The following is a 22,904-nucleotide window of genomic DNA, read 5'->3' as shown; positions in this document are numbered from 1 at the left end:
ATTAACCCGCAACCTCACGGTTCCTAGTCGGATTCGTTAATCACTGCGCTACGACGGGAACTCCCTTTTTTTTTTTTTTTTTTTTTTGATCTGCACTGATGGCATAAGGAAATTCCTGGGCCAGGGATCAAACCCAAGCAACAGCTGCGATTTGAGCTGCTGCAGAGAAAACACCAGGTTCTTAACCCATTGTGCCACAGTGTTAACTCCTAAATGATTTTTTAAAGTAAATTTCAAATGGAGTGAAAAGCATGCAAGTATTAAATGAAAATGAGCCATAAATGAATCAACAGATGTCAACTGAGCATTTAACAAAAAGTTAAATGAGGAATGTTTTGGTATTCTGACAAATTCACATTCTAAGCTTGACAAGGACTGGATAATCAAAACTCCAGTAGAGGTCAAACAGCATATTCAAAGAGAAGGGTCACAGGTGGTCCCATGGCAAAGCACTGACTTGTTTTGATTTTGTTATCTAATTTTAGTCCAAAGTAGAGGGCATAAGGGAAATTGTAGTAGATCAAGTTTCTATCCAACATAGGTTAGTTATGCACAGACTGGCTGTCAGTGACATTTATGTCCATTTTAACTTCTGGAGTGTCACAATGTCAAGGATTAAAAATGTTCCTTATTTCATACAATAAAGGTTTTTAAAATTTATTTTTAGGGCCACACCCACCACATATGAACGTTCCCAGGCTAGGAGTCAAATCAGAGCTGTAGCCGCTGGCCTATACTACAGCCACAGCAACACAGGATCTGAGCTGCATCTGCAACATACACCACAGCTCACGGCAACGGCAACAATGGATCCTTAACCCACTGAGCGAGGTCAGGGATCGAACCTACATCCTCATAGATAAGAGTCAGATCCATTTCTCCTGAGCCACAATGGGAACTCCTATAATGAATGTCTTTGAATTATGTATCTAAACACATCTGGGGAACTGAAGCATTAGAAATGTATGCTAAGTTTAAAAGGCAGTGTATGTGCATATTTTTTAGATGATTAATGTAATAACTTACATGCCTTGGCTTCAAAAAAAACTAGAAGTGGGAGGACCCGGAAAAATGTTTCCTTACCTGCACTACATTTGGATACAGCGCAGCACACAGCATTGCTGATATCAACTTGGGGTTCTCAGCATTTGAGTTTGCCTAAGAGAAATAACAGCATTAATCTTATAAGTAATGTAGCTATTTCTGTCTGTGCCCTGGAATTTTACTATTATTTCTTTTGGTTTCTATCACTTTACTAGAAAATTATTTCTAAGTAAAAAAAAAAAAAAGTCAAATCTACCAGGCCATATCCACACAAGACCTATGCAAAGAAGCCCACACTAACTTTCAAGATCTCTGCAAAGCAGCTAAAACCCAGTGTTCCTAAGGATCAGTGGAGAGAAAGATTCTGGTTTGTGAAATTCTGTTCACAATTTCCAGAAAGTACTAAACAACACTTGTACAGAGTGGCATCAGATTCGTCTTGAAGTGTCCTTCCTATAGTTATTATATAAAAAACTGTCCTTGGTTGGAAAAAGGTCTGACTTAAAACATTACTGAAAAGTCCACTCTCTCTCTGATGGACTTGCCAAGAACCGGTGTGAAATTTTAAAAACAAAACCAGATGCAACAATTAACAGAAAAACCCTTCTGTTTTATGAGCGTTAGCTGATATTTATCTGTGGAAAGAAGAAAATCAAGAATGCCACTAACCCACTGCTTGTAAGCCTTAAGGGAAGAATGCCTACAAATGTTCCTGAGATAATATGCTATGCACGTGATACTTAATGAGAAATAATTTTTTTTTTTTTCGGTCTTTTTAGGGCTGTGCTGGCAGCATGTGGAGGCTTCCAGGCTAGGGATCCAATTGGAGCTACAGCTACTGGCCTACACCACAGCAACTTGGGGTCTGAGCCGCGTCTGCAACATACACCACAGCTCACGTCAATGCCAGATCCCCAAGCCCCTGAACGAGGCCAGGAATGGAATCCAACACCCCATGGTCCCTAGTCAGATTCACTTCTGCACCACACGGGAACTCCTAACCACACATTCTTTACCTCTTCGCCTGTGGCCTCCAAGATACCATCTCCTCCTCCTTGGGCCCTTCTCTCAATGTCCCTCGCTCTGAGGCCCTCCTTTACAAAGCCTATATCTGATAACAGTTCAGTGAATTGTCGTTTGAGGCTGGCCATTTCCTGAAAGAAGTGGAAAAAGCCTTTTAAGCAGGGGTATCAACACATCAAAGGTAAGAATGACTACAAAACAAATTACTTTAATGAGGCTCATATGGGTTCATCAAACAGGTATCATCTTACCTGTTCATTTCCAGAAGGGCTGCTCTCTTACACAAATCAGCAGACAGACTAAAAAACTGTTTCGTAGAAGTTTACAAATTTCAGAAAACCCATCATGTAATTCTCTCCCTCTCTATATATAATATATAGATTTTAGGGCCACACCTGTAGCATATGGAAATTCCCAGGCTAGGTCAAATCGGAGCTGCAGCTGCCAGCCAATGCCACAGCCAAAGCCACACCAGATCTGAACCACATCTGCAATCTTACACCACAGATCACGGTAACACTGGATCCTTAACTCACTGACTCATAGGTCACTGTAAAAGCTAAATATATCCTAAAGAAAAAGTATAAATTTAGCAAAAAATGTCATTTAAAATTATCTTACACTTAAAAACTTCTACTGATGCATTTTATTATCGCGCCTTACATATAAAATACCCTTTAGACCAGTGATTCTCAAGCCTGACAGCATATTAGAATCACTTGGGAAACCCAACAAAAAGGAAAACAGATGCCCAGGCCCCACCTCAAAAGCTCCAGATTTGTAACTGGCCCCGGGGAAATCTGGGCATTTTTACTTATTTTAAGCTTCTCATGTGCATCTAATGTGTAGCCAGAATAAAAAAATCATTGCTTTTGTTGTACTTAGGATAAAGCTCTAGAGGCTATGTCTTCTCAAACTCTCTCACTGCAGTACACATAAAAGTAGAGGAGAATGAGGGCAAATACTGGGATGGTTTTGAGATCTCTTCATTTTGAATTATCAAATTCACTCATTCATGCATTCAAGGAATTTTACTGAACATCACCTGTGTGCTACATACTAATCTAGGCACAGTATTGAACAAAGTAAGTCTCTGATGGAGCTTATGGGGTAGAGAGACAAACAGTGGTAAGTACTAAGAACTTAATTTCATATTCTATTCCAGGACATCTTCTAGTATGAAAATAAAGTCCTTTCCCCTCCCCAGACTTAAAATCTCTGAGTAAAATAGCTTCTTTGTAAAGATAGGCACCAATTATTATCTAGCTTTTTATGCCACTTTGGAAGGAGACCTAAAACACTGTCACAACAAAAGACAGAGCCCTGTCTAATGTTACACAGGAGATAATAAACTTTCCTCTTGGGTACTCATTATTGACATAGTAGCTGCAGAAGGACAGAAGAATTTAAAAATCTGGATCAGTATTCATTCTTTGGTTTTAGCAAGAAGATAAGGGGCTTGGTCATAGACCGATTTGAAAATTTGATGAAAGCTGTTTCCTTTCTCCAGAATAATGCACATATGTATAAGTGTATGATTTTGCATAAAATTTCAGGGGGTTATGGATCCAGGTTAAGAATGTTTGGTATAACTACTGAAAAATCTGACTTATAGCAAGCAGTAATCCTCAGCATGCCTGTGTTCCCCTAAATTCGCTGGAAAGAGGAAAACGGGTCAGCAGACAGGGGCAGCATGGAAGTCCTGTGTTCAGGAGTCTTTTACACAGGAGGTAAAGACAAGCATAGTCCAAATATAACATTTTCAGTGTCAAGGCAGGACAGGCAAGATAAAGCTGCAACACCCTGTGGTGTGCTACAACAATAGAAAATGAATGAAAATAAACTTCCGCCCGAACAACTAACCTGAAGAACTCTTCCTGACAAGAAGTTTTGTCTGCAGTAATTATAACTTGCACGCATACCTTCTTTTGTACTCAGCTGCCATCCCTAAATTTTGGAAAAAAAATGTACTTAATCTTTAGTGCAAACACTGGTGATAAACCTCAACTATTAGATTATATACTTACCTTATATGCTCGTAGAAGGGCCAGATAATCACTGTTTGCAAATGCAAATTCTAACTTTTTCTGGTTAGCTTCTTCTTTTTTATCCCAGGGAGATACCTAAATGAGGAAAACCAGGTTTGAAGGACACATTTTATCTGAAGTTTCACATGGCACTTTCCTACTGCTGAAGCCAGGTGCTTCGGGAAGTGTTCTGTATGGAACAGAGCACACAGTGGGCAGCGGGTTAAAAGTAATTGTGGTATAGCAGAAATTATCGCAACACTGTAAGTCAACTATACTTCAATAAAACTTTAAGGCTTAATCTCCAAAGCACATCATTTATTTTGTCGTTTTAGGGCCGCACCTGTGGCGTATGCAGGTTCCCAGGCTAGGGATCAAATCGAAGCTGCATCTGCCGGCCTACACCACAGCCACAGCAACATGGGATCTGAGCTACGTCTGCGACTCACACCACAGCTCATAGCAATTCCAGATCCTTGATCCACCAAGTGAGGCCAGGGATCAAACCCGCATCCTCATGGATACTAGTCAGGTTTGTTACTGCTGCACCACCATGGGAACTCCCAATAAAACTTTAAAAAATGAAAAAAAATTATGGTGGTTAAGTGACACCTCATGGTCTTGTCCTGTAAGTCTATCACCTAAAATAATTACTAAAATAATTTCCTAGTGCAAGATGTCATCAAAGAGCCACTGATTCTAAAAGCTACATTTAAAATCTAAGATTCTGTTAATTGTGGTATCTTTATTTCATAGATTCTTATTTTTTATACTTGAGTCTCCCCTATTTCTATACCCATAATTCATGGTTTTTTTTTTTCCACTTTACAAATAATGTTTACAGGTCCTCCTTTTCCCTACAAATTGGTAAAATCAGCTGAGAACTTAATTTTCACTGACTTCTGCTACAACATACGTATGTACTAAAGACACCAGCATGAGCTGCACTAGCTGTATCACATGGAAAATCATTCTGGTGCTTCCCTTTAATTTTTGTATATTTGAACATCTTTATAGCTAACACAAAATTTTATTTTCTACTTGAAAATAAAATTGCTTTTTAGGAAGACCAGTGGGAAAAGGATTACATTCTGGAATTATGTTTACAGAGCTCCGCAAAGGACAGGTGCTTAGTTTTAGCTAAGGATGACATCAATATATCCAATGAAGCATTCCTGTATTCCAATAAAAGAAAACAGGTACAAGAGAATATTTAGATGATTTGAGAGACAGGCAATGGAGGTCTTGCTCACAGCAATATCCCTAAGCAAGTTATATCACCTAGTCTGGCCCTTAGTTTTGTCATTTGTTAAATGAGGGGGGCTGAACTAAGATCTTTTTGCATATTTGTGAGTTTTCAATTCCATTAAGTATAACATTAAAACTGAAGAAAATTATTACCTCCATCTATTTCCGTGAGATAAACTGAAATAAAAAACAAAGGCAGGAGTTCCCGTCATGGCTCAGAGGAAATGAATCTGACTAGCATCCATGAGGACATAGGTTTGATCCCTGGCCTTGCTCAGTGGGCTAAGGATCCAGCTTGCCGTGAGTTATGGTGTAGGGTCATAGACACAGCTCGGATCTGGTGTGGCTGTGGCCAGCACCTACAGCTCTGATTTGACCCCTAGTCTGGGAACCTCTATACGCCACAGGCGTGGCCCTAAAAAGACAAAAAAAAAAAAAAAAAGGGTAGAGTGACTACCCAACAGCTGAATATTCATTCTCCACAAGGCCAAATGGACTACACTCCGGGACAGAGCATGTGTGTGGCCATAAAACAAAACTAAAAGGAATGAACTAATACAAAGTATGTTCTTTGACCATAATGGAAATGAAATTAGAAATCAATAATAAATTAGGACACTCATAGCTACATGGACATTAAACAACACATGCCTAAATAACCAACACCAAAACTTATGGGATGCAGCCAAGGCAGTCTGTACAAGAAGATTTATATGTCTACTCTATATAATAAATCAATAAACTAAGCTTCCACCTTAAGACATTGGAAAAAGAACTAAGCCTAAAACAAATAGAAGGAAATACAACAGAAATTATAGAGAATAGAAAAAATAGGGACAATTAAACCAAAAGCTGGTTCTCTGAAAAGATCAATAAAATTGACAGACCTTTAGCTAAACTGATCAATGGGGAAAAAAGGCTCAAATTACTAGAAACAGAAATGAAAGCTGACATTACTACCCTACCCTCAGAAATAAAAAGGACTATAAAATACTATAAACAATTGTTGATAAATTAGGTATTTTAGATGAAATGGACAAATGCCTAGAAAAATACAAAATGATCAAGAAACATAATCTGAATAGACCCATAACAAGTCAAGAGACTGAATATGAAAAAAAACCACAACAAAAAACCTGCCCATGGGATTCCTTGGTGGCTCAGCTGGTTAAGGATCTGGTGGTTTCACTCCTGTGGCAGGGGTTCAATCCCTGGCCTGGGAACTTCTGCATGCCAGAGGTGTGGCCAAAGGAAACTACCCACAAAGAAAAGCCCAGGTGGCTTCACTGCTGAATTCTACCAAACATTTAAAGAAAAATTAATTCCTCACAAACTCTTCAAAAAAACAAAAAAGAGGGAACACTTCTCAAAACATTATGCAGCCAGGATTACTCTGATGCCAACGTCAGACGAAGACACATGAAAACTATAGACCAATATGTCTTATGAACATAGGCAAAAAAATCCTCAACACAGTGACAAAAAGAAAGTTGGAGGCCTCACACTTCCTGATTTCAAAACTTATTACAAAACTAGAGTCTCGTATTTGGAATCAAGACAGTGAGGAATTGGCATAAGGATAGACATATAACTTAATGGAACATAAGAATCTAGAAATAAACCCATATATCTATGGTCACTTGATTTTTGACAAGAATGCTAAAACCATTCAATGGGGAAAGAGTAGTCTTTGCAAAAAATGGTGCTGGGACAACTGGATAGTCACATGGAAAAGAATGAAGCTTGACTCTTATACTATATAGAAAATTTAACTTGAAATAAACCAAAAACTAACAATAATGTTGAGATCGAACTACAAAACCTCTTTTAGAAAAAAACAGGAAGAAATTTTCATGACTTTGAAGACAACAAAAGCTCAAGCAACACAAAACTAGATAAAGTGGAAGTCATACGAATAAAAACTTCTGTGTTCCAAAGAACAGATCAAGAAAGTGAAAAAAGAAACCCATGGTATAGGAGAAAATATTTGCAAGTCACATATCTGGTAAGGACCTTACATCCAGAATATATAAAGAACTCTTACAGGAGTTCCCGTCGTGGCGCAGTGGTTAACGAATCCGACTAGGAACCATGAGGTGGCGGGTTCGGTCCCTGCTCTTGCTCAGTGGGTTAATGATCCGGCGTTGCCGTGAGCTGTGGTGTAGGTTGCAGACGCGGCTCGGATCCCGTGTTGCTGTGGCTCTGGCGTAGGCTGGTGGCTACAGCTCCGATTCAACCCCTAGCCTGGGAACCTCCATATGCCTCGGGAGCGGCCCAAGAAATAGCAACAACAACAACAAAAAAAAAGACAAAAAGACAAAAAAAAAAAAAAAAAAGAACTCTTACAAATCAATACTAAAAGGGCAAATAACCCAATTTTAAAAATGGGCAAACTATTTAAATAGAAATCTTTTTTTTTTTTTTTTTTTTTTTTTTTAGTTTTTTAGGGCTGCACCTATGGCATATGGAAGTTTCTAGGCCAGGGGTCGAATTGGAGTTGCAGCCGCCGGCCTACACCACAGCCAAAGCAATGCCAGGTCTGAGCCACACCTGCAATCTACACTGAAGCTTCTGGCAATGCCAGATCCTTAATCCACTGAGTGAGACCAAGGATAGAACCTGCATCCTCATGGATGTGGTCAGGTTCTTAATACACTGAGCCACAATGGGAACTCCCTAAATAGACATTCTTGAAATGGGCAATTAGCCATTAGAGAAATAAAAATCAAAACAACAAAGTCATCCCCCCATAGGATGGTTACAATAAAAAAGTCAGATAATAACAAGCGTTAGGATGTGGAGAAATTATAATCCTGATAAAATGCTGGTGGAATATAATATGCAGCTACTCTGGAAAAGAGAATGGAAGTTCCTCAAAAAGTTAGAGTTAGTACTAAAAAAAGTATTTGACCCAATAATTGTACTCCTAGGTATACAACCAAGACAAATGGAAACATACATCCACATAAAAACTTGTACAGGAATGTTTATAGCCAAGAGTGGAAACAATCCCAAATGTTTAGATAAACAAAATGTGGTATACCCATATAAAGGAATATTATTTGGCCAGAAAAGGAATGAAGTACTGATACATGCTATAACGTAGATGAATCTTAAAGCATCATGCTAAGTGAAGAAGCCAATCACAAAAGAACTATTATATTATTTCATTAATATGAAATGTCCAGAAGAGGCAAATCTATGAAGACAGAAAGTTAACTCTAGCCTAGGGCTAGAGTGGATGAGGGGATTGGAGGGAAATAGAAGAGTGATAGGCTAAGAGGGTTTTTTAATGAAGTGATAAACATGCTCCATAACTATGGTGACGACTGCATGATACTAAAAACTATCAAACTATACATAAATGGGTGAATGATATTTCAATAAAGCTGTTGAAAAACTAAGTCCAGGAGTTCCCACTGTGGCACAGTGGGTTCATGATCTGGCTTGTCTCTGTGGAGGTGCTGCTTTGATCCCCAGCCCATTGCAGTGGATTAAGGATCCAGTGTTGCCGCAACTGTGGTGGAGGTTGTAGCTCTGGCTCAGATTTGATCCCTGTACCAGAAACTTCCATATGCTGTGGGTGTGGCAGGAAGAAAAACAAAGTCCAGTGTATTTACTGTTTTTTAAAATCATGCAGGGGCACTTTTTGCTTGCTTGCCTTTTGATTTTTCTATAATGAACGGAATAAAGCAAACATATAAAAAGCACATTTAGATGATTTAAATAAGCTGATCTCTAGTACCTAATCTTTATTTAGGGCATGGATTTCTTTGAGGATTAGATAAAAGTTACCGTCATTGCGCCCTGAACAATTCGCATGTAACATACAAGAAAATTTTTAGGGGGCTTGCATTAACCCTGAAGCCCCCATAGTCCCTTAGAGACCTATTGACTCCAGTTTAGATGATGCTGTTTACTTACAAAAGGAGACTTAAACGCTAAACTGGCGGCAATGGTGAGAGCAGGATCCAAACAGCGGAAGATAGACCCAAACAGCATTAGTTTGCCGATTCTCACATCTACGGGCAGAGAGGCCAAGTGATATCCTAGAGGGGTCAGTTTTTCATCTGGAGTTAAGGCTCCCAAGTCTCGCAATCGGATTTTCGAGGCACGGAGAGAGTCAGGGTGCGGGGGTTCAATGAGCCGAGAGAACACAGATTGGAGGTTATGAGTGCTAAACATCTCTAAAATTTTAATTCTGAAAAAAGAAAACAAAACAATAATTTGTCAATTTTATTTCTGGTGGGATGACACAAAGGAGTAAGCTTCTTCCTTGAATGAAGATAATTTATAGTGTTCTAAATACATGCTTTCATAAACAATAAAATAAAAAAAAAGATCTCTTCTACTTCTCCTAGTAATAAATTGCAGAAATACTTTCAGATTCTGAAATTTACTGAGACTCAGATTAAATTCTCTCTATAAATTTCCTAAATACTTCTTTTTATAACAGTGGGTTCAAATCATGAAATAAAGTTCAAATGACCTTTCTCCTCTCTTTCCCACATCTGAGACTGCATAGTAATTGTTAATAAAATTAATCAGCACGGTGTCCTACCTTGCGGTGGCTCTTGAAAAGCTGTTTTAAATTATGAACTTAGGGAATTCTAAGAGAAAAATCTAACCTATATAAAATTATTTCCCTTAGAATTTCTTTTTAATTTGTGAATCTATAAACCTACCATTTTACATTTTTACTGATGCAGTGGAAGGCTCTCAAAATATACTACTGGATCAAAGAGGAGCTATAACGTCTTTGTACAAGTAATTTTTTTCCTTTGGGTTAACATTTTATGGGCATATTCTCTGAAAATAATGACTTAGTCAAAGGGCATGGATAATTTCTATAATTCTTATATAACACTATGCAAATTTTCAGAAAGGCTGAACTAAAGGTTCTCCAGGTTCAGTGAGTTTAATCATTCATTCATTAAATCTTACTTTATGATATTTGTTCTTATTTGTTCATTAGGTAAATAATAGTGTTTTCAAGTTGCTTTTGTTCACTTTGTTCTAACCGATAATGAGGGTGTAGAATTTCCCCCCTGATGATTTAATATGGGGTTGCCCTAACAGAAATTTCTTTGTAAGTTAGATTACTTCCCTGACTTATGATTCTATTCTTAAGCTCATTTTAGACCCACCCTCTGCAATGCAAGAGGTCTTTATGTGTGGAAAGTTAAAAGGAATGGTAAAGGCCACACTGAAGGGCTCTTTCTTTGTAAATGAATGAGTTCATCCAAGTCCACTCTTAGCAAAACATCTACTAAGAAAAAGAAAACACCGAACTTAGGGTGAGAAACACCGGGGACTTTTGGAAGCAGAACACAAAGATCAAGATGTACCTTAGACAGAGCTGTTCCAGTGGCACTCTTTGTATTTCTGGTAGCTGCTGCTTTAGAAGTTGGTGATTGAAGTGATGGCTGGTGAATAAATGGAAGCATACTCCAGACGTGACACGACCTGCCCGACCTTTTCTTTGCAGGGCATTGGCTTGAGAGACAAAAGTATCCTCTAAACTTTCCATCCCTTTACTGGCATCATATCTATAGAGTAAAAGAAAATTAAAAGAGAGTTACTTTATAAAATAAAGTACCCAAGACTTTACTAACCATGGACAGAATGGATGAACCATCCTACTTCTGTAGAAGGACAGTGTCTCACGTGTTCTGGGATTGTTGAGTCCCTGGTGGGAGCACCTAGTGCTAATTTAAATACTATCAAATGCTACTATATGCAGTTCCTTTATTCAACTTTTAAAAAAATTGTTTTCCATTTTAAATTATTGTTGACAAATACAAGTTATATATATTTAAGGTATACAATGTGATGTTTTGATGTATGTACATTGTGAAAAAATTACCAATTCTTTGGTAATTAACATATATATCACCTCCGTGCCAACTCTTTTTCATTCAAGTACATGTAAAGCATATGAGAAAAAGAAGAATAATTATTTCTAAGGTAAAACTTTAAACTTTCCACCTCTGTTTGAATTTAAAGTTCATGCCCTAGCTAAGGAATCACTCAAATATCCACAGTTTTTATAAAGTACTTTTACAAACAGTAATCCATGTAGCTTAATAGCATTAGCCTTTAATAGCTGTGTTGCATCAAAGGGGCATCTTTAGCCCCTCTCTTAAGTCACCAAAAGAGAATACCTCTTTTCTTTCATTTTCCCAGAATCGATGACATAGACGACATCATCGATGGTTATGGATGTCTCAGCAATGTTGGTGGAAATTATAATCTTAGTTACACCCACAGGAGGTTTTACAAACACAGCCTGCTGCTCTTCACTGGATAAAGATGAATGAAGTGGGTGAACAACACATCTGAAAGAAAATAAAAACACATTTAGTGTTCTAGCACAAAACACTGAAATTGGGTTGTAATGCATGAATATCTATTAAAATTAACAATATGACTCCCCAAAGCAGCAGCTTTTCCACAACCTGTTCTCAAAGCCCAGGTCTGCTAAATGGGAAGGTTCTTTCCAACCCTCACAAAATATTTACTCAGTTCTATGAACTAAAAAACCTGCATCAGCTTGGGAAAAACTAGAGTGTAATTCAGTGGTAAATAATCAAGAAGACTAAATAGTTGATACTCTACAAGTAACAAGCCTGGAGCACACGAGCCAGCAAAGAATCTTTTTTTTTTTTTTTTTCTACCTTTAAATCCAAAGAAAGAAGAGAGAAATTATGTATGCTAAGAAACTTCATTCTTAAATTTCTAGAGGGTAATTCACCTGCCACGTAGTTATCCCTTTAGATATGAAGACATACTCAGTGTGTTTTACTACTGGTATAGGAACCATTGGAAATTATTTCTCTTGAAATGATAACATTTCTCTGTTATTAACACTGGCTTCTCCAATCCCCTGTATTTGGAAACTGAAATTAACTGACCCTCAAACAATATGGGGATTAGGGAGGGCCAATCCTCTGTGCAGTCAAAAATCCATGTGCAATGTATAGTCAGCCCTTTGTGAATGTGGCCCTGTGTATCTGTGGTTCTGCATCCATGGCCTATGTAATACTATAGTATTTACCACTGAAAAGCATCTGTGTATAAATGGACCTGTGCAGGTGAAACCCGTGTTGTTCCAAGGTTAACTGCACATGTGTAATTTTGCTGAGTCACCACACTATGTAAAGAGAAACTTTTTTTTTTTTTTTTTTTAAATGGGATGGAAATGGTTGATTTCGTGGAACAAAGTGCTTAGGCTGGTCCTAGCTGGCATAAACAAACATATTCATGAGGGGTGACACCAGGGTTTAAAGAGAGTGCTGACCATCAAAGAGACCTTTCTAGTTACTTATATAACTGAAACAGATGATTAAAGATATAGAAAGCAATTAACTTACCGATTACTACGTCTGTTGTTAAAAAGAGAATTAGACTGCAGCTGTTCATAAAGCATTTTGATTTCCGCTAGTCCCGGTAAAAATACAAGTATAGCACCTGGGTATATAAAAAGAATCAATCTGATAGATGCAAAAAAGAAAAAAACTAATAAAGGTTATAATTTTAAATGAAAAATTAATAATGTAATAATTTGTTATTTTTTTTTACTGTCAATTTTCCTTTTTTGCAAAATTCCCAGGGAATTAAATAGATAGGAAACTCTTCAAATATATGTTCTGACTTAATATCTGAAATGAGTGAGGAATTACATATTTCTACAACAGAAAAAAATGTGATGTGTAGAAAAATATAATGCCTCATGTCATATGAGAATCATTAGCAAAGCTCTTTAAACATACTTCTTCAGTGTGCTGGCCAGTTACATTCTGTTTCTGTAGAAAGGGATCCTTCTAATCTTATAAGTCAGGAAAACTCTTCTATTAGTAAATAAAGTCATAAACATTTTATTGGAAATGAGAAAAAGAAACTATAATTGGCCAGCCAAAGAGATATGTGTGTTAAATCAAATTCATCTATGTATTGAAAAGGCAGTACATTAACTAACCATGCCATAATAATGGTTTGTGGTCTTTAAAATTTTATGTTAAAGAAAATAATCAATGATAACTGATTACAGTATATTTTTGTGCCAAGAGCAGTCACTCAGCGATAGCCACCTCCTTTTGTGCTTGATTCAGGGAGGAAATTGACATAGTTCTCACTAGACCCTCCTTTAATCCCACAAATATTGGGAGTCTTTGTCAGCTCTGTGCTAGGTACACAAAAGAAAGATCTGCCCACAAGGAATTCATGACCAATTATTTATCACAATTATTCTCCCCACTAAATAAATAAGGAAACTAAATTATATTATAAAAAATTGAACTCTGAGGAGTTCCTGCTTTGGCCAATGGGATCGGTGGCAGTCTCTGCAGTGCCAGGATGCAGGTTTGACCCCTAGCCTGGGATAGGGGGTTAAAGGATTTGGCATTGCTGCAGCCATGGCACAGGTCACAACTGAGGCTTGGATCTGATCCCTGGCCCAGAAACTCCATAATGCTGTGGGGCAGCTAAGAAAGAAAAGAAAAAAAATTGAAATCTGAAGAAGGACAAAAGATACCTTTCCTTTTTTTTTAAGTGAGAGTTGCAACATTTATTTCACATCCTCTCTCTTTCTCTCTCTTTGTTTTGTTTTTGAATTTTTTTCTTTTTGCCACATGAGCAGAATGTGAAAGTTCCTGGGCCAGGGTTCGAACCTGTGCCACACAGCAGCAACCAGAGCCACAGTGGTGATAACACAGGGGCCTAATCCCGCTGGGCCATCAGAGAACTCCCAACATATCTTTCAGGGCTGATTTTAATACTTCACAGTTTACAATGAATGTGTACATACATTATCTCATGAAATCCTTGTAACCAAAAAAAAAAAAAATAAAAAAAAAAAAAAGGAGTTCCCGTCGTGGCGCAGTGGTTAACGAATCCGACTAGGAACCATGAGGTTGCGGGTTCGGTCCCTGGCCTTGCTCAGTGGGTTAACGATCCGGCGTTGCCGTGAGCTGTGGTATAGGTTACAGACGTGGCTCGGATCCTGCGTTGCTGTGCCTCTGGCGTAGGCCGGTGGCTACAGCTCCGATTCAACCCCTAGCCTGGGAACCTCCATATGCCGCGGGAGCAGCCCAAGAAATAGCAACAACAGCAACAACAACAACAACAACAACAACAAAAAAAAAAAAAAAAAAATCCTTGTAACCACCCATTAAGAGGATGATCAGTACCATTAGGGTGACTCAGTAACACAGGGGTTAAGGATCTGGCATTTCCGTGAGTTGTGATGTAGGTTGCAGACGCGGCTTGGATCTGATGTGGCTGTGGCTGTGGCTGTGGTGTGGGCCAGCAGCTGTAGCTCTGATTTGACCCCTGCCTGGAACCTCCATATGCTGCAGGTGCAGCCCTAAAAAGCAAAAAAAAAAAAAAAAAAAAAAAGTAAAATATATGGATGGAAAAACATTTGTCTGTATTTTTACGTGCCTTCTGATGTGATCTGCTCTCATGGCTTGGCAATTTTTTTTTCTTCCTTGGCTGCCCCACAGCATTATGGAACATCTGGATCAGAGATACCGTTGATATTCACAAATACATCATCAAGCGCCTAATCACTACAGTTACTGTGCTTTGAATTCAGGTAACATTTCTTTTTTGCTATTACACTTGATTTTTTTCAATCAATAGTATTTTCCTTTGGGATGAAATGAGACATTCAATCAGTGATGATGTATTAGCCAACACTGGCTACTTGCCAAGGAATAGGAAACAAAGCACTTCAATATGTGGCTCATATGTTTCTTTAAAAAGACCACATAATGATTAAAATCTAAGCAGAAGAGGGCAGTCATTCCCATTTCTCTTGAGCGCATAACATAATTTTCTGATCTATGATTCCACTTAATGATCACCCAATACTGGCTGCATCTATTCATGCAAACAAACACTTACTCCATCTCTAAATACTCCAGGCACTGTTCTAGGGTCTAAGGAATATAGTGGTGCACAAGAAACCCTTATTCTTAAAAAGCTCACACTCTATTGAAGGAGACCGTCAGCAGCAGAACTAAAATTTTGGATAGTATTAAGTGCTATAATGAAAATGAAAGCCATTTTTGAATGTTATGTTAGAGTGTGGGGTGGGGCAGGGTGGGGTTAAGACAACAGATAGGGTAGTCAGAGAAGACGTGATGTGAAGGGTTCAGTTAGGAGAAGATCTGGGGCATTCATTCTGGGGATAAAAGACTGCAAGTGAGGGGAAAAGGCCTCTGGGACAGGAAGACAGTGAGTAAGGGGAAGGCAGGGGTTGCTCAGGAACCTAACAGTAGTACTAACAGTGATAACAATGATGATGACAAATACACAGAACAACTATAATATCATTGTCAGGGGCAGTGTATACTGGGCATTAACTCTATGCCAGGATGGTGCTAAGTACTTTATATACGGTTTCTTCTAATCCTCAAAATAGAGGATTTATTACTGTCGTTGTTTCACAAGCAAAGAACCTGAGGCATGGAAAGGACAAGGACTTTATCCAAGGTTAAGAGCTCTGGAGTAGCAGAACAGAGAAGTTCACCAGACTCTCCCAATCCCACCACCCTGTGAACTCCACGTGCAGAGTCTTCATGTGATTCAGACATTCATCACCAGACTCTCATTTAGCCAGAACCGAGTGTTGAATACGTGGACACCTGGGCATTCTTTTCAGTTTTCTTCCTTGTGGACTTTGTATTGCTAACATAACATAACATATGGCTCAGTGGGTAAAATTTCCTCAAAAAGTAAAAGGTAGAATTTCCCCCTAAAAACCCCAATAAGCACCTATACCTACAACTGGGAGTGAAAAGGCGGGGGGTGGGGGCAAGGGCTCCAGGAAGGGAGGCTGTCCCCACAGTCCCCACCATCTCAGGAAGGAGGATCCCTTCCCATCTCATCCATAAATGATGACTGGCTGCAGTTACCTGGAGGGTAGGAGTGCTTTCCGTCCACAATCCACTCTAATAAGGCCTCGATCAATTCAAGATTAACCTTTTCAAAATCCATGATGGACATTGTTTTGATGACCGATTTGCTGACCCCTGAAAGAAGGTAAAAATCAAAGATGATTATACCTTATTCAAGAAAATATGCCCGGGAACTAGATGAGAGTCTTGATTTGATTTAATAACAGACACCCAGGAGTTCCTGTTGTGGCTCAGCAGTAATGAACACGATGAGGATCCATGAAGATGCGGGCTCAATCCCTGGCCTCGCTCGGTGAGTTAAGGATCCAGCGTTGCCATGAGCTGCGGTGTAGGTCGCAGACTTGGCTTGGATCTGGCATTGCTGTGGCTGTGGTGTAGCCAGCAGCTGCAGCTCCAATTTGACCCTTAGCCTGAGAACTTCCATATGCCACAGGTGCAGCCCTAAAAGTAAAAAGAGACAAAAACGAAAACTCCCCCCTCCCCCAGGTGTTCATATTTAATGTATTGAGATGAACTTTTTTCCTTCAGTCTCTCAGAAAATATAGGCTCACTAGAAGTACTTTATGCTTGAACAGTGAACCAAAGAGCAGACACCCATCCTTGATGGAAAGGCCCAGTGAGACAACTTTTAACTTTCCTCTGTCCTTCCACATCTGTATCTTTCACACATTCATTGACACTTTAAGTTCTAGAAACAAGATTTGAAGTCAAATATTTTTTAGAAACCCCTTCTGGATTCAAATAACTTATGAATGAGGTTCAGTGAAAGTCCAGGTAATAGTAACTATGAAAATCAATGCAGAGAGACCACAGCTTTTGGCAGCATCTTTACAACAGTAACTTTTTTTTTTTTTTTTTTTTTTTTTTTGCCATTTCTTGGGCCGCTCCCGTGACATATGGAGTTTCCCTGGCTAGGGGTCTAATCATAGCTGTAGCTGCCAGCCTACACCACAGCTCACGGCAACGCCAGATCATTAACCCACTGAGCAAGGGCAGGGAATTGAACCCGCAACCTCATGGTTCCTAGTCAGATTCGTTAACCACTGTGCCACGACGGGAACTCCAACAGTGACTTTTAATCCTTAGGTTCCTTTGAGAAAATCATAAAAATTATGACTCTTCCCTGAAAAGTGATTTTAATGGCTTTACCAACACCCCTGATGTCTATGCATATTCCCTCAGGTAAGGGTATACAATCTTTTTTTTTTTTTTTTTTTTTGTCTTTTTAAGAGCCACACCCATGGTATACTGAGGTTCCCAGGCTAGGGGTCAAATTGGAGCTGTAGCCGATGGCCACAGCCACACCAGATCTCAGCCGCGTCTGCAACCTACACCGAAGCTCACAGCAATGCTGGATCCTTAACCCACTTAAGCGAGGCCAGGGATCAAACCTGCATCCTCATGGATATTAGTCAGATTCATTTCCGCAAAGCCACGATGGAAACTCCTTACAATCTTCTAATTCATCTGAAATCTAGTAAAAGATACAGTTCCTTGGTTGTGCTATAAGCCTCAGGGCCCTGCCCCCTCTTTTTGTCTTTTCTAGGGCCGCACTTTCGGCATATGGAGCTTCCCAGGCTAGAGGTCTAATTGGAGCTGTAGCCACCGGCCTATGCCAGAGCCACAGCAACGCTGGATCTGAGCTGCACCTGTGACCTACACCACAGCTCATGGCAACATCAGATCCTTAACCCACTGAGTGAGGCCAGGGATGGAACCTGCAACCTCACGGTTCCTAGTCAGTTCGTTAACCACTGAGCCATGACGGGAACTCCCAGCCTCAGCTCTTTTAAAAATAAACAGCATGTGCTTGGGGAGACTGTCTTTCCAAAGATGGCTGCCCTTTCCTTCGAAGTCTTTCTAGTGGCTCATCATCTGAAACAGAGTGTAACTGGAGCAAAATAACTGCAGTTGGTATCAAGTAAGGGAAGCTTCCTATGCTATACTGAAAAGGTTGAAGATGCGGAAAAGCAGTTTCTAAGCAATGTTGTTCTGGCAGAGTGAACCTATGTTGGTAAAAAAAAATGAAAGGAAGGAAGAAAAAGGCTATGTAAGCAAGGCTATGGTTGGGTGTGGGCGTGGAAGGCAGGGCAGGAGTCATTTTTATTTACCAAGATTCCAAATAGCCAGACTTTTCAAAAAGAAGACAGAATCGGCTAACTGAAAAAAAAGAGAAATGAAAATCATTAAAAAAAATTTTTTTTAGCTTGGCAGGTTTTTACTAATTACATTTTTAAAAGAACTGATTCTTTTATTTTTTTATTTTTATTTTTTGGCTGCCCGAGGCATATGGAGCTCCCAGGCCAGGGATCAGATCTAAGTCACAGCTATGAACTAAGCCATAGCTGTAGTCAATGCCGGATCCTCAACCCACTGTGCTGGGCTGGGGATCGAACCCATGTCCCAGCACCCCCAAGATGCTACCGATCCTGCTGCACCACAGTGGGAGTTCCTACTATTCTTTTTAACTAGAAAAAGTTTTAAAACTTGAGCTAGGAATTGAGAGAACACTATAAATCAACCATAATAGAAGAAATAAAAATAAAAAAATTGAGCTAGGGAACGTCATTTAATTTCATAAAAGTGAAGACAGAATTGAATCAACTGAAGTCTTTGTTTTACAGGGAAAGGGAGACTTGGAGATGCTAAGTGATCAGCCCAGTGTCATTCAGAAGCCAGTGGCGAAGCCAGGTTTCCCAAACTCAAATCCTCAGAAAAGAGTTCTCAGAGGTGTTTTCTGAACTTGGGCAGCTCTGTGCTTGAAATTAGAAAGCCTATGGCTTAGATATAGTCATAATTCTTAAAAGAAACTCTGTAATTTCAAAAGAGAAACCAAAGAGATTTTCCTGTTGAATTATTTCATAGAATGAGGGAAATAGGAATTGTCAGCTGGTATGATGTATAGAAAGAACACAAACTTTTGAGTCAGACATTTTAATGAGAATCACAAATCTACACTTAAAAGCCAGGCATTATGCTGTGGACTTGTATTGTCTTATTTAATCTCCTAAATAATCCTATTTTATAGATAAGGAATCAGGTACAGTAAAGAAAAAAACTTGAATGTAACTGATTTTATGAGGGCCTGGGGAGCTGAACCCAGGTCAGTAAGATAAAAGTCTATGCTCTTAACCTTACTTCTCAGGATGTTGGAAGATTAAGTCAGATAATGTTTGGGAGCATACCTTCCCAAATAGCAGAACAAATGGCTAATACCTGAATTCCTTGATGATTACCATCCTCCATGCAGGACTGAGACTTCAGCGGAAGAAGCAAAAAAAAAAAAAAAAAAAAAAAAATTTCATTTGCCTTTTCTGCTGTAGAAGTAGTAACAGGGGTTAGAGATTCTAACTCCTTGAAAGGCAAACACTTTTTATTTTTGGAAGGGCTAAGAGGACCTGGGGTGGCAGTCCAAGGAAAAGAGAGCAAGAAGGGCAGCTGAGAACTGCCCAGGCTTTAGGAAGAAAGCAAAAGTAGAACCCCACTGAATGTATGAAAGGCTATCATGGAATAAAGCTGGGTGGGGTTGGGCATGGGAGGAGGGAGCACCTATCCACATGCATAAAAATGCTTGGCATTTTTTAGGGCAGACCCTAAAAAAAGATGTTATTTTCAAGGGGCAGTAAATGCTAAAACTAATGGGTGAAATTCCGAGGATATTACAGGGTATTTATTTCTTTTTTCTTTTTGGCCACATCCATGGCATGAGTAAGCTTCCAGGCCAGGGACTGTAGCTGAACCACAGCAGTAACCAGAGCCACAATAGTGGTAATGCTGTATCCTTAACCCACTGAGCTACCGGAGAACTCCTTTTTTTCTTTTTTTTTGGGGGGTGGGGGACATTTAAATAGTCTCAAATCTCTCTCCACAACTGACTTATTAACCGCGAAGGGAATAAACAGTAACTTCACAGAGGAGAAATGTAGTCATCATCTTAACCAAATAATCTAAGAGTTCCCTGGTAGTTCAGCGGGTTAAGGATCTGGGGTTGTCACTGCTGTGGCTTGAGTTTAATCCTTGCCCGAGGAACTGTTGCATGTTGCAGGTACAGCCAAAAAAAAAAAGTCAATACCGCCAATAATGGGACAAACCAACATCAGGTGCTGCCTGATAATGATGCACTGGGAAGGACTCAACATTGTTTCTGTGGTTTTCTAACCAAAAATGCATAATGTAAAATTAATCATGTGGGAACTAAATTAGACAAACCCAAATGGAGGGGCATTCTACAGAATAATTGGTCCAAACTCTTTAAAAATGTAAATCTTAAAAGAAAAATAAAGGCTGGCAAATATTTCCAGATCAAAAGAGACTAAAGACACAATAATGACTGAATGTAGTAAGTAATCATGGTTGGATCTTAGACCACTTAAAAAATAGCAATAAAGGACGTTATTGAAATAATTGACAAAATTAGAAATATAGACTGTGGATTAAATAGCAGTATTGTGTCAGTGTTAAACATTTTCATTTTGATGATGTCCTGTTGTTATGTAGGATATCCTTGTTTGTAGAAAATACTTACTGAAATATTAGAGGTTAAAGAGCATCATGGAGTTCCTGTTGTGGCACAGTGGTTAACAAATCTGACTAGGAATCAGGAGGTTGAGGGTTCGACCCCTGGCCTTGCTCAATGGGTTAAGGATCCCACGTTGCCATTAGCTGTGGTGTAGGTTGCAGATGCGGCTCAGATCCCGAGTTGCTGTGGCTGTGGTGTAGGCCAGCGGCTATAGCTCTGATTTAACCCCTAGCCTGGGAACCTCTATATGCCGTGGGAAGAGGCCCTAGAAAAGGTAAAAAGATGAAAAAATAAATAAATAAATAAATAAAATAAAAAAATAAAAAGCATCATATCTGTTATTTACCCTCAAAAGATTCAGGGAAAAAGTATATACATGCATACAAAGCAAATAATAAAGGAAATGAAGCAAAACATTAACAATTTGTGGGGTCTGGAGGAAGATAGCAGAGTAGTAGGATGTGAGACTTACCTACTCCCACAAATTCATTGAGAATGCACCTACATGTGGAAATACTTGCACAGAAAATTTGCTAAGCACTGACAAAAGACCTCAGTATTATGATAGTGCATGAAAAACTTCAGGAAACTGTATAGGACAAAAGAAAGAAGAAACAAGAGAAAAGAAGCAAGATGGGACCTGGAAAGAGGAAAAGCGCTTGCACCCTGGGAAGTACCCCCACCAGCGAAGAGGTCAGCCAGGACAGAGGAGGAGCTTTAGAGTTCTGGAGGAGAACACAGCAATCGGTGTGAAGCAGTTAAAACACAAACAGTCCTCCACAAGCGGTCAGTACTACGGCAACTGACAGCCAAATGGCAGTGCCAGCAAGTGTTGGGAACTAAAATTCTGGACTTAGGAGTTCCCGTCGTGGCGCAGTGGTTAACGAATCTGACTAGGAACCATGAGGTTGCGGGTTCGGTCCCTGCCCTTGCTCAGTGGGTTAACGATCCGGCGTTGCCGTGAGCTGTGGTGTAGGTTGCAGACGCGGCTCAGATCCTGCGTTGCTGTGGCTCTGGCGTAGGCCGGTGGCTACAGCTCCGATTCGACCCCTAGCCTGGGCACCTCCATATGCCGCGGGAGCGGCCCAAGAAATAGCAACAACAACAACAACAAAAGACAAAAGACAAAATAAATAAATAAATAAATAAATAAAAATAAAAAAAAATAAATAAAATTCTGGCCTTAGATATCAGCCTCGAAGAGAGAGCTGGGGCTGGCTATGCGGGGAAAAAACTGAGGTTGGCCACACAGAAACAGCCTGGAGGGACTAGAGTATAGGGAGACAACACCTGAGGGTGAAAGCTGAGGCAACCCAGCTGGGCTAAGAGGCTAGGTGCCATTGTTTGGGGGGACTGGAGGGAATGGGCGGGATCCATTGCCAGAGCCTTGTTCCCAGCACTCGCTCTCAGGCTGCAGGACACTGCTTCAGCCCTAGGAGTCACTTAGCCCCAGAGGTTGCCTAGCAACAGCTGGGGAGCAGCCCCGCCCTTAGGGCTATGGAGAACGCAAAACAGGAGTAATAACCTGGGGAAACAACATAAGCTCCTCAGCTCCTGCTGGTGGCTCTTGCACTAGCAGCATCTGTTTCACACCAGGGGAGTTGTGAGAGGGCCGCCAGTGCACGTTCTCTGAAGGGAGTTAGCTGCAAACTACCTGACCAGGAAATGCACAACTGGGAGGCCCATTTGTCCACATTCTAATCCATGGCAGTTATAGAGAGCACTCCTGCCAGAAGCCGGGGGGGCGGGGGGAACTGCCAGAAGTGCACATCCTGCAGCTACAGAGAGAGCCTGTTAGCAACAGGTTGGGCACAGCTGCTCACTTGGGGCTACAGAGAGAGAAATCCCTAGAGTGGCCAAATGAGGAGAGTGAATGCAGAATGATGCCTGCCCCCACAGCTACAGAGAGCTCCCTGGCAAAGGAGCAGCTGCTGACATTACCAGCTACAGGAAAATCCTGAGAGCTACATGTTAGTAGCAGGGGTCACAGAAGCCACTGCTGCCCCAGCATTCTACAAAAGCAATCCTGTGAACTGTGAATCATTGCCACTTTCCTAATAGACCCCACCCCTAACAGCCACCCAGTTCCAGGAGAGGTAGAGTGATACTGCTACTCCCATC

General features: G+C 40.0%; 1 protein-coding gene across 3 annotated transcripts in view; it reads right to left on the bottom strand.

Annotated features, from left to right (window-relative positions):
• The window catches only part of DHX57 (DExH-box helicase 57), a 74,307-nt gene that overhangs the window by 9,741 nt on the left and 41,662 nt on the right, over window positions 1–22,904 (bottom strand). For all 3 annotated transcript variants that reach the window (XM_021087593.1, XM_021087592.1, XM_021087594.1), the window contains exons 13-21: window positions 16,262–16,378; window positions 12,716–12,812; window positions 11,507–11,680; window positions 10,691–10,891; window positions 9,267–9,543; window positions 4,095–4,190; window positions 3,931–4,014; window positions 2,061–2,198; window positions 1,084–1,158 (exon numbers count right to left, since the gene is read on the bottom strand). In XM_021087593.1, the coding sequence (XP_020943252.1) occupies window positions 1,084–1,158; window positions 2,061–2,198; window positions 3,931–4,014; window positions 4,095–4,190; window positions 9,267–9,543; window positions 10,691–10,891; window positions 11,507–11,680; window positions 12,716–12,812; window positions 16,262–16,378 (1,259 nt within the window). The remainder of the gene's footprint in view (window positions 1–1,083; window positions 1,159–2,060; window positions 2,199–3,930; window positions 4,015–4,094; window positions 4,191–9,266; window positions 9,544–10,690; window positions 10,892–11,506; window positions 11,681–12,715; window positions 12,813–16,261; window positions 16,379–22,904) is intronic.

The sequence above is a fragment of the Sus scrofa genome, chromosome 3 (genome assembly GCF_000003025.6).
Source record: "Sus scrofa isolate TJ Tabasco breed Duroc chromosome 3, Sscrofa11.1, whole genome shotgun sequence".
Classification (NCBI taxonomy): domain Eukaryota; kingdom Metazoa; phylum Chordata; class Mammalia; order Artiodactyla; family Suidae; genus Sus; species Sus scrofa.
The sequence above is the reverse complement of the archived record's forward strand: the minus strand, read 5'-3'. Positions and strand labels throughout refer to the sequence as shown.